Below are 17,269 nucleotides of genomic sequence, written 5' to 3' on the forward strand. Positions count from 1 at the left end.
GGGCGCCCGGGTCCCGTTCACCGCGCCCGCCAGCTTAGGTGGGGTGCCCGGGACTGCGCGGCCGAGATTCTGGCCCAGGACCGCGGCGCCCGCAAGGACCCCAGTCCAGCGCAGGCCGGCGCCACCTCGTGGCGTGGGGGCTGTCCCGTGTGTTCCCCAAGGACCCTGCGTGGGGCCAGGGGCAGGACCGGCCCGTGTGGGAGCCCATGGGTCTCCCGGCCACGTTGCCGAGTCCTGGAGTTGCGCTGGGCATGGTCCCGCCTGCCGCTCCTGGGGACCAGGGGGAGAAACTTCGAGCAGGGTGGGAACTTGGCAGAACGAAGGAAACCCTGGCTGTGCCAAGTTGGCAGAGGGGCAGTTAGTGTGATGGGTATTCTATCAGTCCTTGCGGGAACTTTACCACGCCCTCTGTCCCCGGGGGGAACTTGTAAGCAGGCAGGCACAAGTAAAGAACTTTTGGGACAGAACTCAGGCTTGTGTGGAACCCCCACGACTTGTGTCGTACCGCCCCGGAGCTGACTCAATCCCTGCCCTTCACTGAGTAGCTATGTGACCTCGGGCAAGCCAGGTACCGTTCGGAGCCCAGCCCCGTGTGCCGAGAGGGAAATCCGAAGGCATGGCTGCAGGGCGGCTGGAGCACAGGCTGGTGTGCACACTGGGGGAGGGGGGTTCCCCTTTCCTTTACCCAGGTCTCCAAGGTGCAAGGGGGGGCCTACCCCTACAGCCTGGTCCCCTGCTCTGAACTTTGGTTTGCCCACATGGAAGAAAAGAGAATTCCGGGACTGGGAAACCCACCTCTAGGAAGGCGCTTGGTGGGGAGTGGCCCCAGGACCTGAGTGAACTCAAGGGGTCAGTGGGCAGGGAGGCTTTGGCAGCCCTGGGTGGGGGCCTCATGGTGAGCTGGGCCTGCGTGGTGAGCCACCCTCTCTGGAAGCTCCAGCCGTCCCCAGGCCTGCTTGCCTCCTGTTTTTAGAGCCCGGGATTCTTCCAGCCAGGCCAGTGTTTACCCAGTGACTGGCTCCCTGTCCTTGCCTTGCTCACTCCCTGTCACCTCTGCCCTTCTGAGTCACCACTTAGCCCCCACCCAGACCTGGCCCCTCACAGTCTTGCCATCCACCCAGCAGCTCCTCTCCCATCCCGCCTGGGCAGCCCCCTTACTCCTGTCCCAGCCTCTACCTCCAAGAAGACAGACATGCAGTCGCTCCCCAGTCTGGGTCTGAACTTGCAGTTCCCAGTGCTGACTTTTCCCGTTCCAGTGTGCTAGCCTTGCAGCAGTCTCTCCTGGCCTTCCCCCGCTCTGCCTCCTGACCAGGGGCTCCCCGTGCACGGGCTGTACAGTGGCCAGTGCGGTGGGTGGAGCTATTTGCTGTGTGCATAAGGAATTTCCACCGAAATTCCCGGACTGCCCCCAACCTCTCGCTCGCTTGTTCATTCACTGCATCTTCATTGAGCACCATTCCACGACAGTGGTTGGGAGTGCAGAGGTTCATTCATTGGGTAGGTATTTGCCAAGCACCTACTGTGTGCCAGGGCCCCTGGCTTGGTGCTAGGCGCTAAGGATAGATGAGAGAGCAAGAACAGGCCCCGCTGGGCTTGTCCAGAACCCACAGGTGAGTGTGCTGCAATCAAGGAACGAACAGGTGGCACCAACCCCCACAGCCTCCTCAGCAATCACAGCCCCACCAGACTGATGTGGTGGGCTGGAAAGAACTTGGCCTCTGGAGTCACAGACCCGAATTTGAACCCCAGCTCAGCCATTCTCTAGCTGTGTGAACTGGGGCAGGTTCCCCTCTGTAAGCCTTAGTTTCCCTGTCGGTAAAGTGGGGGTGAGAAGTTTGCATGAGTCTTAAATGAGATCAGGTTCCTAGCCCAGTGTCCCAGAAAGCCCTGGGCTCCTCCTTGGCCATAGTGAGTGGGAGAGGGTAGGACCCAAATGGGCCTTAGGGAGCTCAAGACCTTACTAGAGCCAGGAGACAGGACCGCAGGAATCGGTGGTCTGTGATTAAGTGTGGGAGTAATGTCGGCTGAGGCCGTTGGAAGGCTTGCTGGGGAGGGGGGCTGGCGGCGGGCCTGGGTGACTCAGGACCTGCTTTGGCCCGCTGACCCCCTTTCTTCCTGCTGGGCCCTTAGCCCTTCCTTTCTTGGGGCCAGCCCTGCAGGACACAGGAGTCTTGGGGGTGCTGAGGGAAGTCACGGAGATACCTGTTTCCTGCCTCAGCTGGATTTCCTTGCTGGCATGGGGGAGGCCGCTGACAGGAACTGGGGGAGCTTCCTCTTCCCGGGGCTACCTCAGCCCTCCGCTCCCCAGAATGGGTTGCCCTGTCACCTCTTTCCCCAGGACAGGGTTGTGAGTTGCCCTGGAGATTCCCGGGCTGAAGACTAGAGGCCTGACGCTGGGAGGGGCAGAGGATCCCCTCCCCTCCTTAGGCCGTGCTCCCAGCACCTGGGGAGTCCTGGCCCCCGCCTGGCTTGGCCCGGGCCTGTTCCCAGGTTGAGCTCAGGCAAGTTTGGATTTGCGGGTCTGAGGCCCTGCCCAGGAGACGGGAGGAAGGAGGGTGACGGAAGGTGACCAGGTTCAGGCTTGGAGGATATGTGAGCAGAACAGTGGGGTGTGAGGTCTTGGAGTGTCAGGCCAGGAGATGCCCCAGTATCGGGGTGGTCCACATTCATCCAGTGCCCACTGTCTGCCAGGCACTAAGTTTCCAATGAACCCTCACATCAGCCCGAGGGTTCCCCAACTCCCCACCTCCCCGTGCTGCTTACAAGCAGATCTGCACCCTGACCTGGTGTGGGCACAGGGCCCCACACTCCACCTCTGCCACCTTCCCTCTCCACGCCCCCAGCTATGCCAGTGTTTCTCGAACATGCTAAACACATGTTCACCTCAGGGCATTAGCAGCTGTGCTCCTTCTGCCTAGAACGCTTGTCCCCAAATTTTCACATGACCCTGTGCCCTGGCAACACTGCCCGTATCCTCTGTCTCCTGTCACTGTCACTGTCACTGCTCCAGCACCTCCGCCTGTGTCTCTTCACTTGTTCACCATCTCCTGCCACCCACTGTGGGTCCCGGCAGAGCGGACCTTCTCTGTTTTCGCTTAGGATCAGTCCCCAGCAGGTTTTAAGTGCTCGGTAAGTTAAGCCATAGCTTAGTGGTGTCCCCATCCTCTAAGTAGAGGACATTGAGGCTCAGAGAGGTTGCGTTACTTGCCCAGTGACGCCAGCAGCCAGGCTGTGAAGCCAGGCGAGGCCTCCTGACCTCGCTCTGCCTGCTGTCCCACTGTGTGGCAGGGTGCCGGGAGATGCCGATAAAAGGGAGCTTGCTGGTCCCAGGTAGCTCACTCCCTCAGGCAGGGGGTGGGGGGACTATGTGCAGGGACAGAGGGACTCAGGACCAGGGTGCCTGGGGTCCTGGGGCCTCCTGTGAAAGTCTAGGAACTTAACCCTAGGAGGGCCATTTGTAGGGTGTTAATTAACCGATGTCCTCATCAGCTGTTCCCTGAGGGGCTGCTGACAGTTGAATTACTCAGGGGCTTTCAGGCCTCACCCTGCACCCTGCACCCTGTGCTGGCGAGCCTGGGGGCCTCTGTCCTGTCTACTGCTGGTGCCCTGGGGCTTGAGGTTAGGGTGAGTCTGTCAGGCTGCAGGGCTGCCTGGCCTTGGAGTGAGCCTCAGGGGTGCTGTGGAAGGAGCTTCCCGGGTTGTGGAAAGATCTGGGCGATGATGCAGGGTGATGATTCAGGGCTACTTGGAAGCCGGATATGTGGATTCTGGACCCTCAGACAACTCGGGGTGCTAGGAAAGGCTCTCAGTCCTGACCTGGCTTCTCCCTGTCCTGCGCTAGCTGGGAGGGGTTCAGGCTGGAGGAGGAAGGGGCAAACGCCACCCTTCCCAGCAGCTTTCCAAGCGTGTGCCAAGTCCATTGCACCCTCCCGCCCTGGTCTCACCCCATCTCCTGCCTGGAAGGGGCAGGCTGGACTGAGGGTCCTGGCCCTGCTGGAATGCTGCCCCAGCCCTGGCCTCGGCCTCTCTGGCCCTGCCACCCCCTCCTGCTCCCAGGGCCTGGCTGGGGCTGCCTGCCCCAGCGCCCAGAGCCGCTGACTGAAACCCAGAAGTATGTGTGGAACTCGCTTCGTGGGGAGCCGCCAGCCTCACTGGTGGCGTCGTCCGGGGCCTTGTCAATAGTGGCCTTGAGAGGGGAGTGGCTCGTGGCTGCTGGGGGTGGCTGGGCTGGGGGGTCGCCATCATGAAAGCCCTGAGAACAAGGTGGCTCTTTGAGGCCTGGGAATGTGGGACCTTAACTCTCAGCCACCCCCAGAACCACCCCCTACCCCACTTTCCATGATACCCATCAGTGCCAGGGCCTCAGGGACCAACTCCCAGCTCCCTACCGGAGCCCTTTCCCCAAGGCACAGAGGAGGGTGCCCTACTGCTCCGGATTTTAGGGGCGCTGTCTGGCACATAAAAAGCATGCAGTATGCATTGAGTGAGTGAATGAACCAGTGACAATATGATGAAATATTCTGTAAACGAAAGACTCCTACAGGTGTATATAGGATTAAATTCATTTACCAAGGGGCCAGATGGTAGCGCAGTGGTAAAGCAAAGTTGACCCCCATGGGAAGGTTCTGGGTTTGCGTTTGTCACCTCGCTGAGTGTGCTGGCCACACGCATGCCCATGACCCAGGGCTGGCTGAAGCTGCCAGTGGATGACAGCTTTAAGACTCTTGGGAGGGGGAGTGCTGCCTCTCTCACTCACGGATGAAAGAAAGAAACTAAAAATTCATTGAACAGATATTTCTGGAGTATCTTTTATGTATCTGATCCCACTGTAGATAAGAGAGGACAAGAAGTCAAATTCCCTCCCTTTGTGTAACTTGCGTCGTAGCTGATTCAGGAAGACAGACGAGGAACAGTGTCAGGTGACGATAAGCGCTTGGAAGGAAAACCAGAGCAGGGAAGAGGGTGGCATGATGAGGTGGAGGGGTGGGCAGGAAAAGCCTCTGATAAGATAGCGTTTGTACAAGGAGAGCTGAAGGAAATGAAGGTGTGAGCCCTGCAGCTCTCTGGAGAGAGGACATTCCGCAGGGCCTGGCTGGGGCTGCCTGCCCCAGCGCCCAGAGCCGCTGACTGAAACCCAGAAGTATGTGTGGAACTCGCTTCGTGGGGAGCCGCCAGCCTCACTGGTGGCGTCGTCCGGGGCCTTGTCAATAGTGGCCTTGAGAGGGGAGTGGCTCGTGGCTGCTGGGGGTGGCTGGGCTGGGGGGTCGCCATCATGAAAGCCCTGAGAACAAGGTGGCTCTTTGAGGCCTGGGAATGTGGGACCTTAACTCTCAGCCACCCCCAGAACCACCCCCTACCCCACTTTCCATGATACCCATCAGTGCCAGGGCCTCAGGGACCAACTCCCAGCTCCCTACCGGAGCCCTTTCCCCAAGGCACAGAGGAGGGTGCCCTACTGCTCCGGATTTTAGGGGCGCTGTCTGGCACATAAAAAGCATGCAGTATGCATTGAGTGAGTGAATGAACCAGTGACAATATGATGAAATATTCTGTAAACGAAAGACTCCTACAGGTGTATATAGGATTAAATTCATTTACCAAGGGGCCAGATGGTAGCGCAGTGGTAAAGCAAAGTTGACCCCCATGGGAAGGTTCTGGGTTTGCGTTTGTCACCTCGCTGAGTGTGCTGGCCACACGCATGCCCATGACCCAGGGCTGGCTGAAGCTGCCAGTGGATGACAGCTTTAAGACTCTTGGGAGGGGGAGTGCTGCCTCTCTCACTCACGGATGAAAGAAAGAAACTAAAAATTCATTGAACAGATATTTCTGGAGTATCTTTTATGTATCTGATCCCACTGTAGATAAGAGAGGACAAGAAGTCAAATTCCCTCCCTTTGTGTAACTTGCGTCGTAGCTGATTCAGGAAGACGGACGAGGAACAGTGTCAGGTGACGATAAGCGCTTGGAAGGAAAACCAGAGCAGGGAAGAGGGTGGCATGATGAGGTGGAGGGGTGGGCAGGAAAAGCCTCTGATAAGATAGCGTTTGTACAAGGAGAGCTGAAGGAAATGAAGGTGTGAGCCCTGCAGCTCTCTGGAGAGAGGACATTCCGGGCAGGGGGGCCAGTGCAGAGGCCCACAGTGAGGGAGCGAGCGCTTGGCCGTGTCTGGAAAGCCAGGAGGCCTGGGTGGCCGGACAGCATGGAGGGGGAGCGTGGTGGATGTGGGCAGTGGGTTGGCAGGGAGGGGTCTGCAGGACCTCAGCCATGGCTTCGGATTGGCTTCTGAGTGAGTCAAGAAGTTATCGAAGGGGCCTAGCATTCAGCAGGGTCGTTCCAATCACCGAGGGGAGACGAGAATGTGGAGGGTCGAGGGCAGAGGCGAGGAGGCCAGGACCCAGCCAGACACAGTGGGCGCGCCGACCAGGGCAGCGGAGGTGGAAGGAGGGGTTGACTCCAGGTATAACCTGAAGGTCAGGCCAGCTGGAATGGCCAATGGATTGAGTGTGGGCGGGGCAGAGAGGATCCCGGATTGTCTCCAGTCTTTGGCCTGAGAAGGAAGGAGCTGCCACCAGTTGAGATGGGAACACTGCAGGGGGAGCGGACTTGGGAGGAGGTCCAGAGTGGCTGGGACGGAGCTGGCTGCCAGGGACAGAAGTCAGCCCTCTGGCCTTCTCGAGCGGGCAGGTGTCCCCTCCCCCATGCCAGGGCCTCAGCGTCACTCAGGGGTTGGGTACAAGGCATCTGGCTGAGGTCCGTTGGTAGCCATGCAGACACTGGTTCCTTTGAGCCCCAGGCCCGAGCGCACGCCTTCCCCGTTTGGGTGTTACTATGGGTGTGTGGTCTTCTCGCAGTCTAGCATGGAAGCCCCGGGAGAGCAGGGCCTCGGTCCTGTTCATTGCGCTCTGCCTGGCGTCAGGCAGGTGGTTGGGTGGTTACAGTAAGGCCTTGAGGAGGCCAGTGGGCCAGGACGGCCCAGGCTCTTCGCCGAGGATTGGGAAGGGGCTTCCTCTAGCCCCTGGACTCGGGTAGCTGCCTCCCCAGCAACTGCTCCCTGCTGAGACTCAGGGGTGCAGCACAAACTGGGATGCCCACTCGTGTGTGTCCTCACTGGCTTCAGAGCCTCTTCCCTGAGCACTGTGGTCCAGAGAAAGGTGTGGCTCAGAGCGTCCTGCTTGTGGTCTTTGCTTAGCCCTGACTAGTGCGTGGCCTTAAGCAAGGTGCTCCACCTCTCTGAGCCTCAGGTTAATTGTGAGGTAGGCATCACAATCCGTGCTTCCAGGCGGATGAGCCCCGTCTGCTCCACCTGTCCTGCCCGGTCAAGCGTGGGCTTTGACCCAGGGGCCCAGTGCCTGGCATAGTGCACCTTCGTCCAGTGAAAGACTGTGGAAAGGGGCCGTCCCTGTCCCCTCTGCTTTTCTTTCAGTCTCAGAGCCCCGGATGTAGCTGCGGCTGATCTGTCACTGCCCCCTCCCCCACCGAGGCCGCAGCTGCAGGACAGAGTCCACCCTCCCATGCTGATTGCTCCTTCCTGGAGGGAGGGGGGCCACCCCAGGGTGTGGCCTGAGAAAGGCTGGAGCCTGTGGACACGTTGTCCCTGTCCCAGATGTGTGCAGTTGGTGGGCTCTGAGCTCCAGGAGGTGTGGCCCAGGGGCTCCCACCGGTGAGGAAGGATGTTCCTGCAGTCTGAGGGGAGCGGTAGAAGGGGGCGTCCTGCCACCTCATCCCAACCGAGCGCTTCCCGAGGCCCAGGCTGGAGGGGCAGGACCTTGCGGGTCCTCGTTGGGCTGTTGGGCTGCACAGCTTTGAGCTGCCCCTCGTGGGCTCTCAGAAACAGCAGGACTGAGGAGGAAGACACACAAGACCCAGGATCTCCCCCCCTCGCTCGCCCTGCCCTGTGCACTTGGGCTGATGGGTAGAGACCCCCCACCCTGCCCACCAGGTGGGTCACGTCCAGGTGTTTCATTTTTTTTAACAGTTGGCGTCTCTCTCCATCTCGCCAATCCCAGTAGGTGGGGAAGGGGTGGCAGCCTGGGCTGGACTGGGCAGGGAGAGGACTTCAGAGGTGGCCTTGGGTGACCCCGCAGATGCTTCTCCTGGGGTGGGGCTGGGAATTCCCAGCTGCCCTGGCCCCTTCCCAGCCCACCTCCGAATCCCTGCCCTGCTTCCCTGCCCACCCCTGACTCTCCCCTAAGGAGCCCGCCCTGAACCCAGCCTCCCCTTGCCCCTGCTGACTCATCCCTCTCCTTGTTTGGCTGCTCCAGTTTTCAAATACTTGGGAACTGGGATCATGCCTCTTCTTGGCGCCCTCGCTGCGCGGGATGGGCTGAAGTTCTGGCCTCATAAATCCCGGCCCTGTGGCCTCTGACTCTAATGGCTCTTTTCCCTCTTCTGCCTTTTGCCTGCTGTGACCCTTGGGCCAGAGGAACAGAGCCCTAGAGCTGCCTGAGGACACACCAGTCTCTTCTCTGCCTTGAAGGCCTTCAGGGTCTCCTCCCCAATGACCTCCGTCCTATGATCCTCAGCTGGTGTCCAGCGAAGGCTCACACCCTCTCTTGAAACTGCTGTGCTCCCTTGGGTGGCGCCTCCCACTGGGCGTTACTTCATACAACCCAGTCTTCGAGGTTGGAATATCATCTCTACTTTTCGTGGCGGGTGGGAGGAAGAATGACTGGTCTGTCATTCATTGAGTACTGCCACAGCTGGGCGTAGAGGCCAGGTTGTTTGACTGCAGGACTCCCAAGCCGCTATTCTGGAGAGAGGACAGTCTAGGAGGAGGAGGCCAGCCCTGGAGAAGGGCGGCCTGAGCCAGGCTGAGCAAAGGGTATGGCAAGCCGCATGTCTGCCGCGTGGGCTTCCCAGCTCCTGCTTCTCAGACGTGGGTGCCTTTGCCCTGCCTTCACTTCAGTCGCAGCTCAAGGATAGCAGTGAGATAGATTTGGCTTCGCCCAGGCTTGAGACCCTGGGGTTGGGAAAGCAGGTCTTTCCTAGTTAGTCACGGGTTCCCTGTGGGCCTGCAGGAGAGGCCTGCTCTGACCCAGCCCTGTGCCCCCCTCGGTACAGGGGCTTGGGTGAAAGACAGATGCACAGCCCAGCTGAAAGGTAGTGTGAACAGCCCCATTTGTGGAAGAGTTGAGAGTTTACCCTTCCATCCATCCATTCATTTTTCAGTCGTTCTGCTGACATGGTCCGTGGACCTACTGTGTGTCAGCTACTGTGCTAATTGTCTTTTCTGCATTATCAGCTCTCCTCTGTAGTTGGGATTATACTTCCATTTCCCAGATGCGAAATAGCTCAGAGAACAGTGACTTGCCCAAGGTCACACATCCAGGTGCAGAGGACAGTGGGAGCTGAACCCAGTATTACCAGTTTCCTGACAGAAGTTCAAGGCACAGTTCCTAACTCTCCAGAAGCTGTGGATCTTGCGGGAGAGTCAGGACTCCAGGGCCATAAGTACTAGCACAACTCAAAGTCCAGGCAACAGCAGATTGTCAGGGAAGGAAAAGATCAATTTCGCATGAGTTATCTGGAAGGACTTTCTGGAGGAAATGGCCTTAAAGAGCAGGGAGGAGCCCAGGCTCCATGGCACAGTCAGCATACTGAAATGCAGTGCTGGAAGCCACATGGTTGGCTGTGGGTTTGGATCCCTGGCCCGGCTGACCTGAAGCATGCTGGCTTTGTGTACATGCATTCACACCCAAGATCCTGACAAGCTGGAGGGCTGAAGGAAGGTGGTTGAGGAGACCCTGTGGAGGGTACTTCCCTTTGCCTGTCTGTCATCCCTCTCCTGTGCCAGCAGGTGGCATGGTAGTTAAGGCAACTGGACTTCCACATGGCTGACTGTGGTTCAAGTCTTGGACCTGGCAGCTTGCTTTTTCACTTTCCTTCTCTCTCTGTCTTTCTCTGGTCAACTTCAAAAAAACAAAACAAAATAAATAATGACAGTGAATAAAGTTAAATAAAATAATTCTTAAAAAAATTAAAAAGGCCAGCCGGTGATATGATAGTTAGGGTGACTGGATCCCACGTGGCCAAGTGCGTGGTTCTAGTCCCAGACCTGGTGACTTGAGAAACACGTTGGAGTGTGTGTGTGCGTGCGTGTGCCCCAAATCCTGAAGAGTGGGAAGTGGAGACGGTGTTGTAGCATGGCCGTTCCCCTGGGTGGCTGCTTTCTCACTTTCCCAGCCTCTCTGTCTCTCTGGAGGGGGAGATGGGGAGAAACACACCCTCTGGCAATTTTTAATTTTTTTTTAAACAAGGAGGATTTAGGTAGTGGAGGCAGGTGTTGGCCAGAGGTCCAGGAGTCATCCCCATTGTCGCTGCATTTGCATTGTCTGGTGAACAAGAGCAGGAAGGGCCCTTGCCTGCTGCTGGAATCCTTAAAGCTGGATAAAGAATGCAAGGAAGTCCCCGAGATAGCTGAGGTGACATCCTCCCAGCACCGGCCCCACCTGGCCTGACAGGAAGAGGTCAGGCCTGAGCTAGCCAGTCACTAGCCGTCTTCCCTGGGCCTTGGTGTCGCTCCTGCTCCTGAGATGGACTACTTTCTTGCTTTTTGGCCTCCCTTCACATCAGAGGAGAGGAACTTGGAGTCCTCGGAGAGAATGGCTCTCCCACCCCCCCCAGAGTTGGTGGTGTTCCCTGGGGTCAGGGGTGGTAGCCTCCCCAAGGAGCTCACATCTCACCAATCCCACATCTCCCTTCACCGTCCACCGGCCCACAAGTGCCCAGCCCTGAGTCGGTAAGCAGATGAACCCTCAGACCTCCAGCCTGTCCAGCCCTGGGAGCTCCGTGCCCCTCCTGCACCTGCTGCAGAACTCACATGCAGGGGCCGCAGCAAGCCAGCACTAGTCTGGAGTCACAGGGTTCCTGTACTCTGGGACCCAGGGCTTTCAACCTCTCTGAGCTTCGGTTCCCCAGATGCAAAATGGGACCATTCATTCACAAGCATTTATGGATGAATGCAGACATTTACGGGAATAAATACCAGGAGCTTGCAGGCTGGCAGGGAGGCCCGCCCGCACTAGTCAATGCAGGAGGAGGGAAGGAGGCGGCACTCAAGGAAGCCTCTAGAGCTTTAGAGCAGGTCGTCTGGGTCCTGACCATCCCCCCCACACACACCCCAGGAGACCTCTGGAGTCTCTGTTTCAGCTCCCACTTGGTACTCTTCCTGTGCAGTCTGTCCCTGCAGGCGGCTTGTGGCAGAGGGGGCCTGGGCCACGGGGAAGAGGATTCATAGGAGCTGAGAGTGGGGAGAGGAGCGGCCCACTTCTCTGAGTCTCAGGAGCCCCTGGTGTGAAAGCCAGGGCTATTTATACTGGGTCTGGTTATTTCCGTTTAGCAGAAATGGCAGCTGCCCCTGGAGCTCAGGGTGGAGCTCTGAGGCATCTGTTGGCGTTCACTGGAGGGGAGCAGGCCTGAGCTTCCAGGTCCCCTTCCCCTTTCTCTCTCCCCCTGTTCCTGGGCTGGGGGTGGGGGGAGGCCTGATCAGCTCAGGTGGGAATGGAAGGAAAGGGTTAAACCTGGTCTCCCACCTCCTAGGTGGGGATGAAGGAGAGGGGAAGGGGGTGAAGGGAAGGCTGGGGGCTGGGCAGGAATTCGAGATAAGATCAAAGCTTCAGCCTGCCTGGGCCTCACCTGGGTTTCACCTGAGCAGCTGAAGGGTATTCTCTGAGCGCTGGAGGAGGGGAAGGTGGCTTCCCAGGGGAGGGGGTTATAGGTCCCGCCTTCTTCTTCTCCCCTCGAGCACTGTCAAAGGCTCCGCCTCACACTTCAGGTGCCCCCACCTGACCCACCTCAGTCTCCCAGGAGGCCCACCTCTTGCCCTGATGGGCACCTCGGGTTGGGAGGGTACCTTTCCAGAGCTCCAGCCCCCTTTCCAGCTGTCTGGCTGCTGGGGTTTCCAAATCCAGGACTCTGGAGGGAGCTGGAGGACTTCTGACGGCCAGATCGAGCCTGGAGGCCCCCTGATGTGGCCGTGAGCCCCCCATCCCTCAGTTCATAGGTTCATAGGCTGTTTCTGGACGGCGTCATGGGCCGCAGGCACAGCCCCGAGTGTCCTAGCTCTGTCCCTTCCCACTGTGGGAGCCTGGCTGCTGAGTGAACCTCTCTGCGCCTCACCTGGCCAGTGGGAATAAGCGGTCATGCAAATTGCCTCCAGTCAGCAAGCAGTTGACCAATCACCAGAGCCCTTACTTGGTGGTCCTCTTCCCCCTTCGGGACTGCCCCGGGTAATATGGTAAGGAGTGAGTGAAGAAGGCCCGAGCCCTTCAGTGCTCTCCAGGCACCTCCTGGGCCCCCTGCCCCATGTAGCTCCAGCCTTCCATGACGGCTCCCACCTCCAGGCCCCACTGTACTGCTGGACAAGTGGCCTGGGATGTACCAGCTGGGAGGAGCTGCGTCTGGGGTGCTGCAGCCAGGCCTCCTGCCTGGGCTCTCCACCCTGGCTCTGCCCGGGTTAATGATTACTCTGGGCAGTGGGAAGGTGGAGAGAGGGAGGCCCGCCCAGCTGCCCAGCTCTTTAACCACTGGTTGCACCCAAGGTATGTCAACCACCTGGGTGTTCCCTGTTTTAACGTGTCAGGTCTGCTCTGGGGCGCGTGGGTGCTTGGAGCCCCACATTGACGGGCACCTTGTGCTCTGTGGTCCTGGGCACACTTGGGGCCCACAGGATCTAGGTGAAATGCCAACTACTGGATAATAGCAGTTCCCTGTGGTGTGGGGTCCGTGTATGAGCAGACCCCACAATAAGAAAAGAGGGTAGCAAGCTGCTTCCAGCCCAGAGGAGCCCTGGCACCCCTCCTCTCCCAGGCTCAGAACCTGTGGCGGAGTTCCAGGGGAAGGTAATATAATCTTCGGGGCTTTGGGACAGCTGGGCATGACTTCCAACCCCAGCTTTGCCAGTTCTGGGCTGTGGGACCTTGGGCAGGTCGCTTCACCTTTCTGAGCACCTGCTTTTTATCTGAAAGAGGGACTGAGATCCCTTCTCTGCCTGTGAGCCAGGCAAGGTATGGGAAGTATTTAGCTCTTAATTAATACCTGGGGACTGGTAGCAATGATTGGGTTTGTGTTCCAGTTAGGAGAGAGAAAGTTGAATTGTAGGCAGCAGTAGCCTGTGGGGATAACGGGAGGGTTTGAGCCGCATGGAAGGGAGAGCCCGCCCCGGGGACATGTGTGAAGACCTGTGTAGGAGAGGGATGGGGGGTGGTCAAGAACAAGGACTTGGAGGAGTCTCGGTCACCCTAGGCCTAGTCAGCTCTGCTAGCCTGGGTTGCTCCCTGGGCTTGGCCCTGAGGCTGGTGCAGGCCGAGAGTGGGGGAGGTGGGAGGACTGTTTATTTCAATAACATTAGGGCATTTTCCCCTGTTGGCAGCTGCTATTTTGAGAGCCCTGAAGAGCAGGGGCTATGGTTAAATTAGGTAATGTTGCTGCAGAGGAATGTGTGAAGCGGTCGGTCGGTGCGCTGGGGCTGCAGGGAGAGGACACTCCATATAAAATGAAACTGCAGCTTGGAGAGGAGCAACTCGGCCGCTTTATAAGGTGATGAGGGGGAGGCTGCTGGGCGCCGTTGCTGGGGGAGTGGAGAGGATGGCCACAGCCTCTTTCTGGGGAGCCTGGGCCCGTGCCCAGAGCCTGGCGGGCCCAGCAAGGAGCCAGTGACAGGGCTGGTGAGTGCTCACCAGGCGGTGGGGCTGGGGTGGTGTGATGCATGGGAAGGACAGGTTGGCAGACTTGGCCAGAGTCTGCTCTGCCTCTTTCTAGGGTGCTTTCGGGGAGCCACGTGACCTCACTAGCCCTCAGTATGAACAGCAGTCAAAGAACCGCAGTTCTAGGAGGGTTTCTTACAGATTCGATTGCAAGAAGAAAAAACATAGCGCCTGTGGGCCTACTGTGCGCAGGGCACCATTCCAATCACTTATGTCCTTAGAGCTGCAAGGGTGGTCCATGTCCCAGCATTCGAGTCTCTCCTGGGAGCTCATCAGAAACGCATCTCGGCCCCGCCCAGACCTAGTGAACTAACGAGAATCTGGGAGCTAACGAGACCCCGGGTGATTTGTACGTTCAGGCTGGAGAAGGCGCTGACCCGCATGGTCCCCCTTCATCCTGAACACTGTGTGATGTGGGGACAGTGATGAACAGATGCTCCATCTGCACTCATTCTTTCCCCGTATCCTCCTCTCTTGGACTGGGCTTCAGAGGGTAGTGGGATATCAAAGCCCCTGGCAGGCCTGGAAAGAAAGTCCAGCCTGTTACCACCCCTGAAGCGTAACCACACGCTCCTCATGCGCCATGGGCTCAGCACAGCCGACAGGCCATCTCCCTAAGGTCATTCTGTACCCCCTGTCCTTGGGGAAAGATGGGCCCAGGGCAGGGGTTCCCCACTGATGAGGTGTGTGGTGCAGGTAGTGGCCGTGTGTGTCAGCCCGACTGGGGAGGAGGAGGCAGCAGGGAGGCCCGTGGGAACGGCTGCCCTGCCTCAGTTAACTTCCCTCACCGGAACATCCAGGACCCGGCCAGTGTAGTAACAGAGCCTTGGAGAACACCTCCTATGTGACCGGCTCTGGGGAAGTATCCTGAATTCCCCCATTGTGTAGACCCTTAAGATACATTGTAAAAGAGAAAACCCTGTCGCTGTCATACTCAGCACTTCCCATCGGCACATGCTGTGTTAAGCACTCAACTGGCATTCTTTCTTTTAGCTATTTATTTTAAAAAATTTATTCATTTAATTTTTTTCTTTTAAAGAATTATCCATTTAATTTTATTCACCATTATCATTTCTTTTTGGGGGGGGCAGTTTGCTACAGGGCGTGTGGACTCACCAGACAGACAGAGACGGAGAGACAGAAAGCGAGAAATCACCCCTCAGGGGGATGGCCACACCACAATCCCTTCTCCTCCATTCTCCTCTCGGGATCTTGGGCACACACGCACATGCGCCCAGCGTGAGTTTAAGCCACCGGGTCCAGGACTCGAACTGTGGTTGGCTACATGGGAGTCAAGCAATATAGCCATTTCGCTAACTGCTGGTCCTGAACCATTATCATTTCTTTAGTTTGACCAGAGAGGGAGAGGAAAAGTGAGAAAGCAAGCTGCCAGGTCTGGGACCCAAATTGCAGTTGACCATGTGGGCATCCAGCAACCCAATCACCATGCCACCTGTCAGCCCCTGTTTATTTAATTTTTGAAATTATTATTCTTTGTTTTGTTTTTTTGGTTTTTTTAGAGGTTTTTGCTATAGGGTGCGTGCACTCACCAGAAAGACAGAGAGAGACAGAGAGACAGAAAGCAAGAAATCACCTCCCCAGGGAGGATGGCCACACCGCAATCCCTTCTCCTCCATTCTCCTCTCGGGATCTTGGGCACGCACGCACTTGCGCCCGGTGTGAGTTTAAGCCAGTGGGTCCAGTATGCGAACCACGGTCGACTACGTGGGAGTCCAGCGACATAGCCATTACGCTAACTGCTGGTCCCTGAAGTTATTATTCTTTCAAATTTTTTTTGCTATTGGGCGCATGTACTCACCAGAGAGAGGCACAGAGAGACCGACAGACAGAGAGGGAAAGTAGGAAGCAAGCCGCTTCTGCAGGGTCTGGAACTTGAACTGCAGTTGGCCAGATGGGAGTCCAGCACCCTAATCACCACACCATCTGCTGGCCCTAAGTATTTCATTTCAACCTAAATCTTCTCTATAAAATAGTGGTAATAACCACACCTATTCCATGGGTTGTTACAATGATGACTTAATGTTTGTGAAGTGTCTGGCATGTAATATTAGTTAAATATAAAAGTACAGATCATCACTCAACAAGGCAGGTACTTATTTTCCTCACTTTACAGATGTACAAATTGAGGTCCAGAGACCAGCAGATGGTGTGATGGTTATGTCACTGGACACCCACATGGCTGACTGTGGTTCAAATCCCAGACCTGGCAGCTTGAAACTCATGCTGGGCATGTGTGTGTGCATGCCCAAGATCTCAGGAGTTGAATGGAGGAGAAGGGATTGTGGGATGGCCAGCCCCTTGGGAGATGATTTCTCAATTTCTGTCTCTCCCTTTCTCTGTCTCTCTGGTAAGCACATAGCAAAAATCCCCATTTCCCCACCCCACACACACAAAAAAAAGAAAATTTGAGGTCCAGAGCAGGGAAGGGACTCATGAGGATCATGGGAAATTGGGGCAGGGCCATAAGAAACTGAATTTCCAAATTTGTAAAGTGATATTATAATTAAATTCAGTTTAGTCAATATTTGCTTCTTATTATATGTTGGGCATTAGAAGGTATCTAAAGCTTAAAAAAATAATAAGAGACCAGGACCAGCTGGTGATATGGTGATTAAGGAGGTTGGATCCCACATGGCTGACTGTGCAGTCAGAGTCCCGGACCTGGAGGCTTAAAAAAACATGCTGGGGGGACCAGCAGCTGGCGTAATGGCTATGTCGCTGGACTCCCATGTACTCAACCATGGTTCAAGTCCTGGCCCCGGTGGCTTAAACTCACAGTGGGTGCGTGTGCGTACATGCCTAAGATCCCAAGAGGAGAATGGAGGAGGTGGGATTGTGGCATGGCCATCCCCCCTGGGGAGTGATTTCTCACTTTCTGTCTCTCTGTTTCTCTCTGCCTTTCTGGCAAGTGCATGCGCCCAAAAACCTCAAAAAAAAAAAAAAAAAAAAAAAAGAAAGAAAGAAAAAAGAAAAGAAAAGAAAAAGAAAGAAAGAAAGAAATATTGGTTTTCTTGACCAAAAATGAAGATTTTCTGCTGAGACTTCCTCTTCCAGACTCATTTCTAGTGGACAGAGATAGCTCTGTGTCTCTTTCTCTCTGTCTCTCTCTGTCTCACTAAATTTTAAAAAAATAATAAAATGCTGGGTGCATGTGTGCCCAAAATCCTGAGAGGAGAATGGAGAAGGAATTGTAACATGGTGGTCCCCCTTAGGGGGTGCTTGCTTGCTTTCTCTCCCTCTCTGTCTCTGTCACTCTCAGGCAAACACATTTACCATATAGCAAAAAAAGAAGGAAAACACCAAAACCCGCCTGGTGTATGTCCCCCAAGGAGCAGGAGAGTAGAAGCAGCGACTCGCGTGACTGACTAAGGCTGTACCTGCAGGCCCGTAGGTTAGAAATGAAGGCCTCCAGATGGGCAAGGACGAGAGGTGTCTGTGTGGAGTCCAGGGAGACTGCAGAGTGGAGGTGGGGATTGTGCTTAACCTTGAAGGGTGGATGAGTAGATTAGATCGGGAGGCATGGGAACAGCATTCCAGAAGAGGGA

The 17,269-nt window shown here is 56.5% G+C and overlaps 1 protein-coding gene across 1 annotated transcript in view; it reads left to right on the forward strand.

The window, feature by feature from the left end:
• Positions 1-12,232: 12,232 nt before the first annotated feature.
• The window catches only part of HSPG2 (heparan sulfate proteoglycan 2), a gene marked incomplete in the record, with an annotated part of 117,566 nt that continues 112,529 nt past the window's right edge, over positions 12,233-17,269 (forward strand). The window contains 3 exon segments of the mRNA XM_027770665.1: positions 12,233-12,242; positions 12,342-12,539; positions 12,808-12,839. Coding sequence (XP_027626466.1) covers positions 12,233-12,242; positions 12,342-12,539; positions 12,808-12,839 — 240 coding nt within the window.

Source organism: Tupaia chinensis, unplaced genomic scaffold (assembly GCF_000334495.1).
Source record: "Tupaia chinensis unplaced genomic scaffold, TupChi_1.0 Scaffold000146_1, whole genome shotgun sequence".
Taxonomy (NCBI): Eukaryota; Metazoa; Chordata; class Mammalia; order Scandentia; family Tupaiidae; genus Tupaia; species Tupaia belangeri.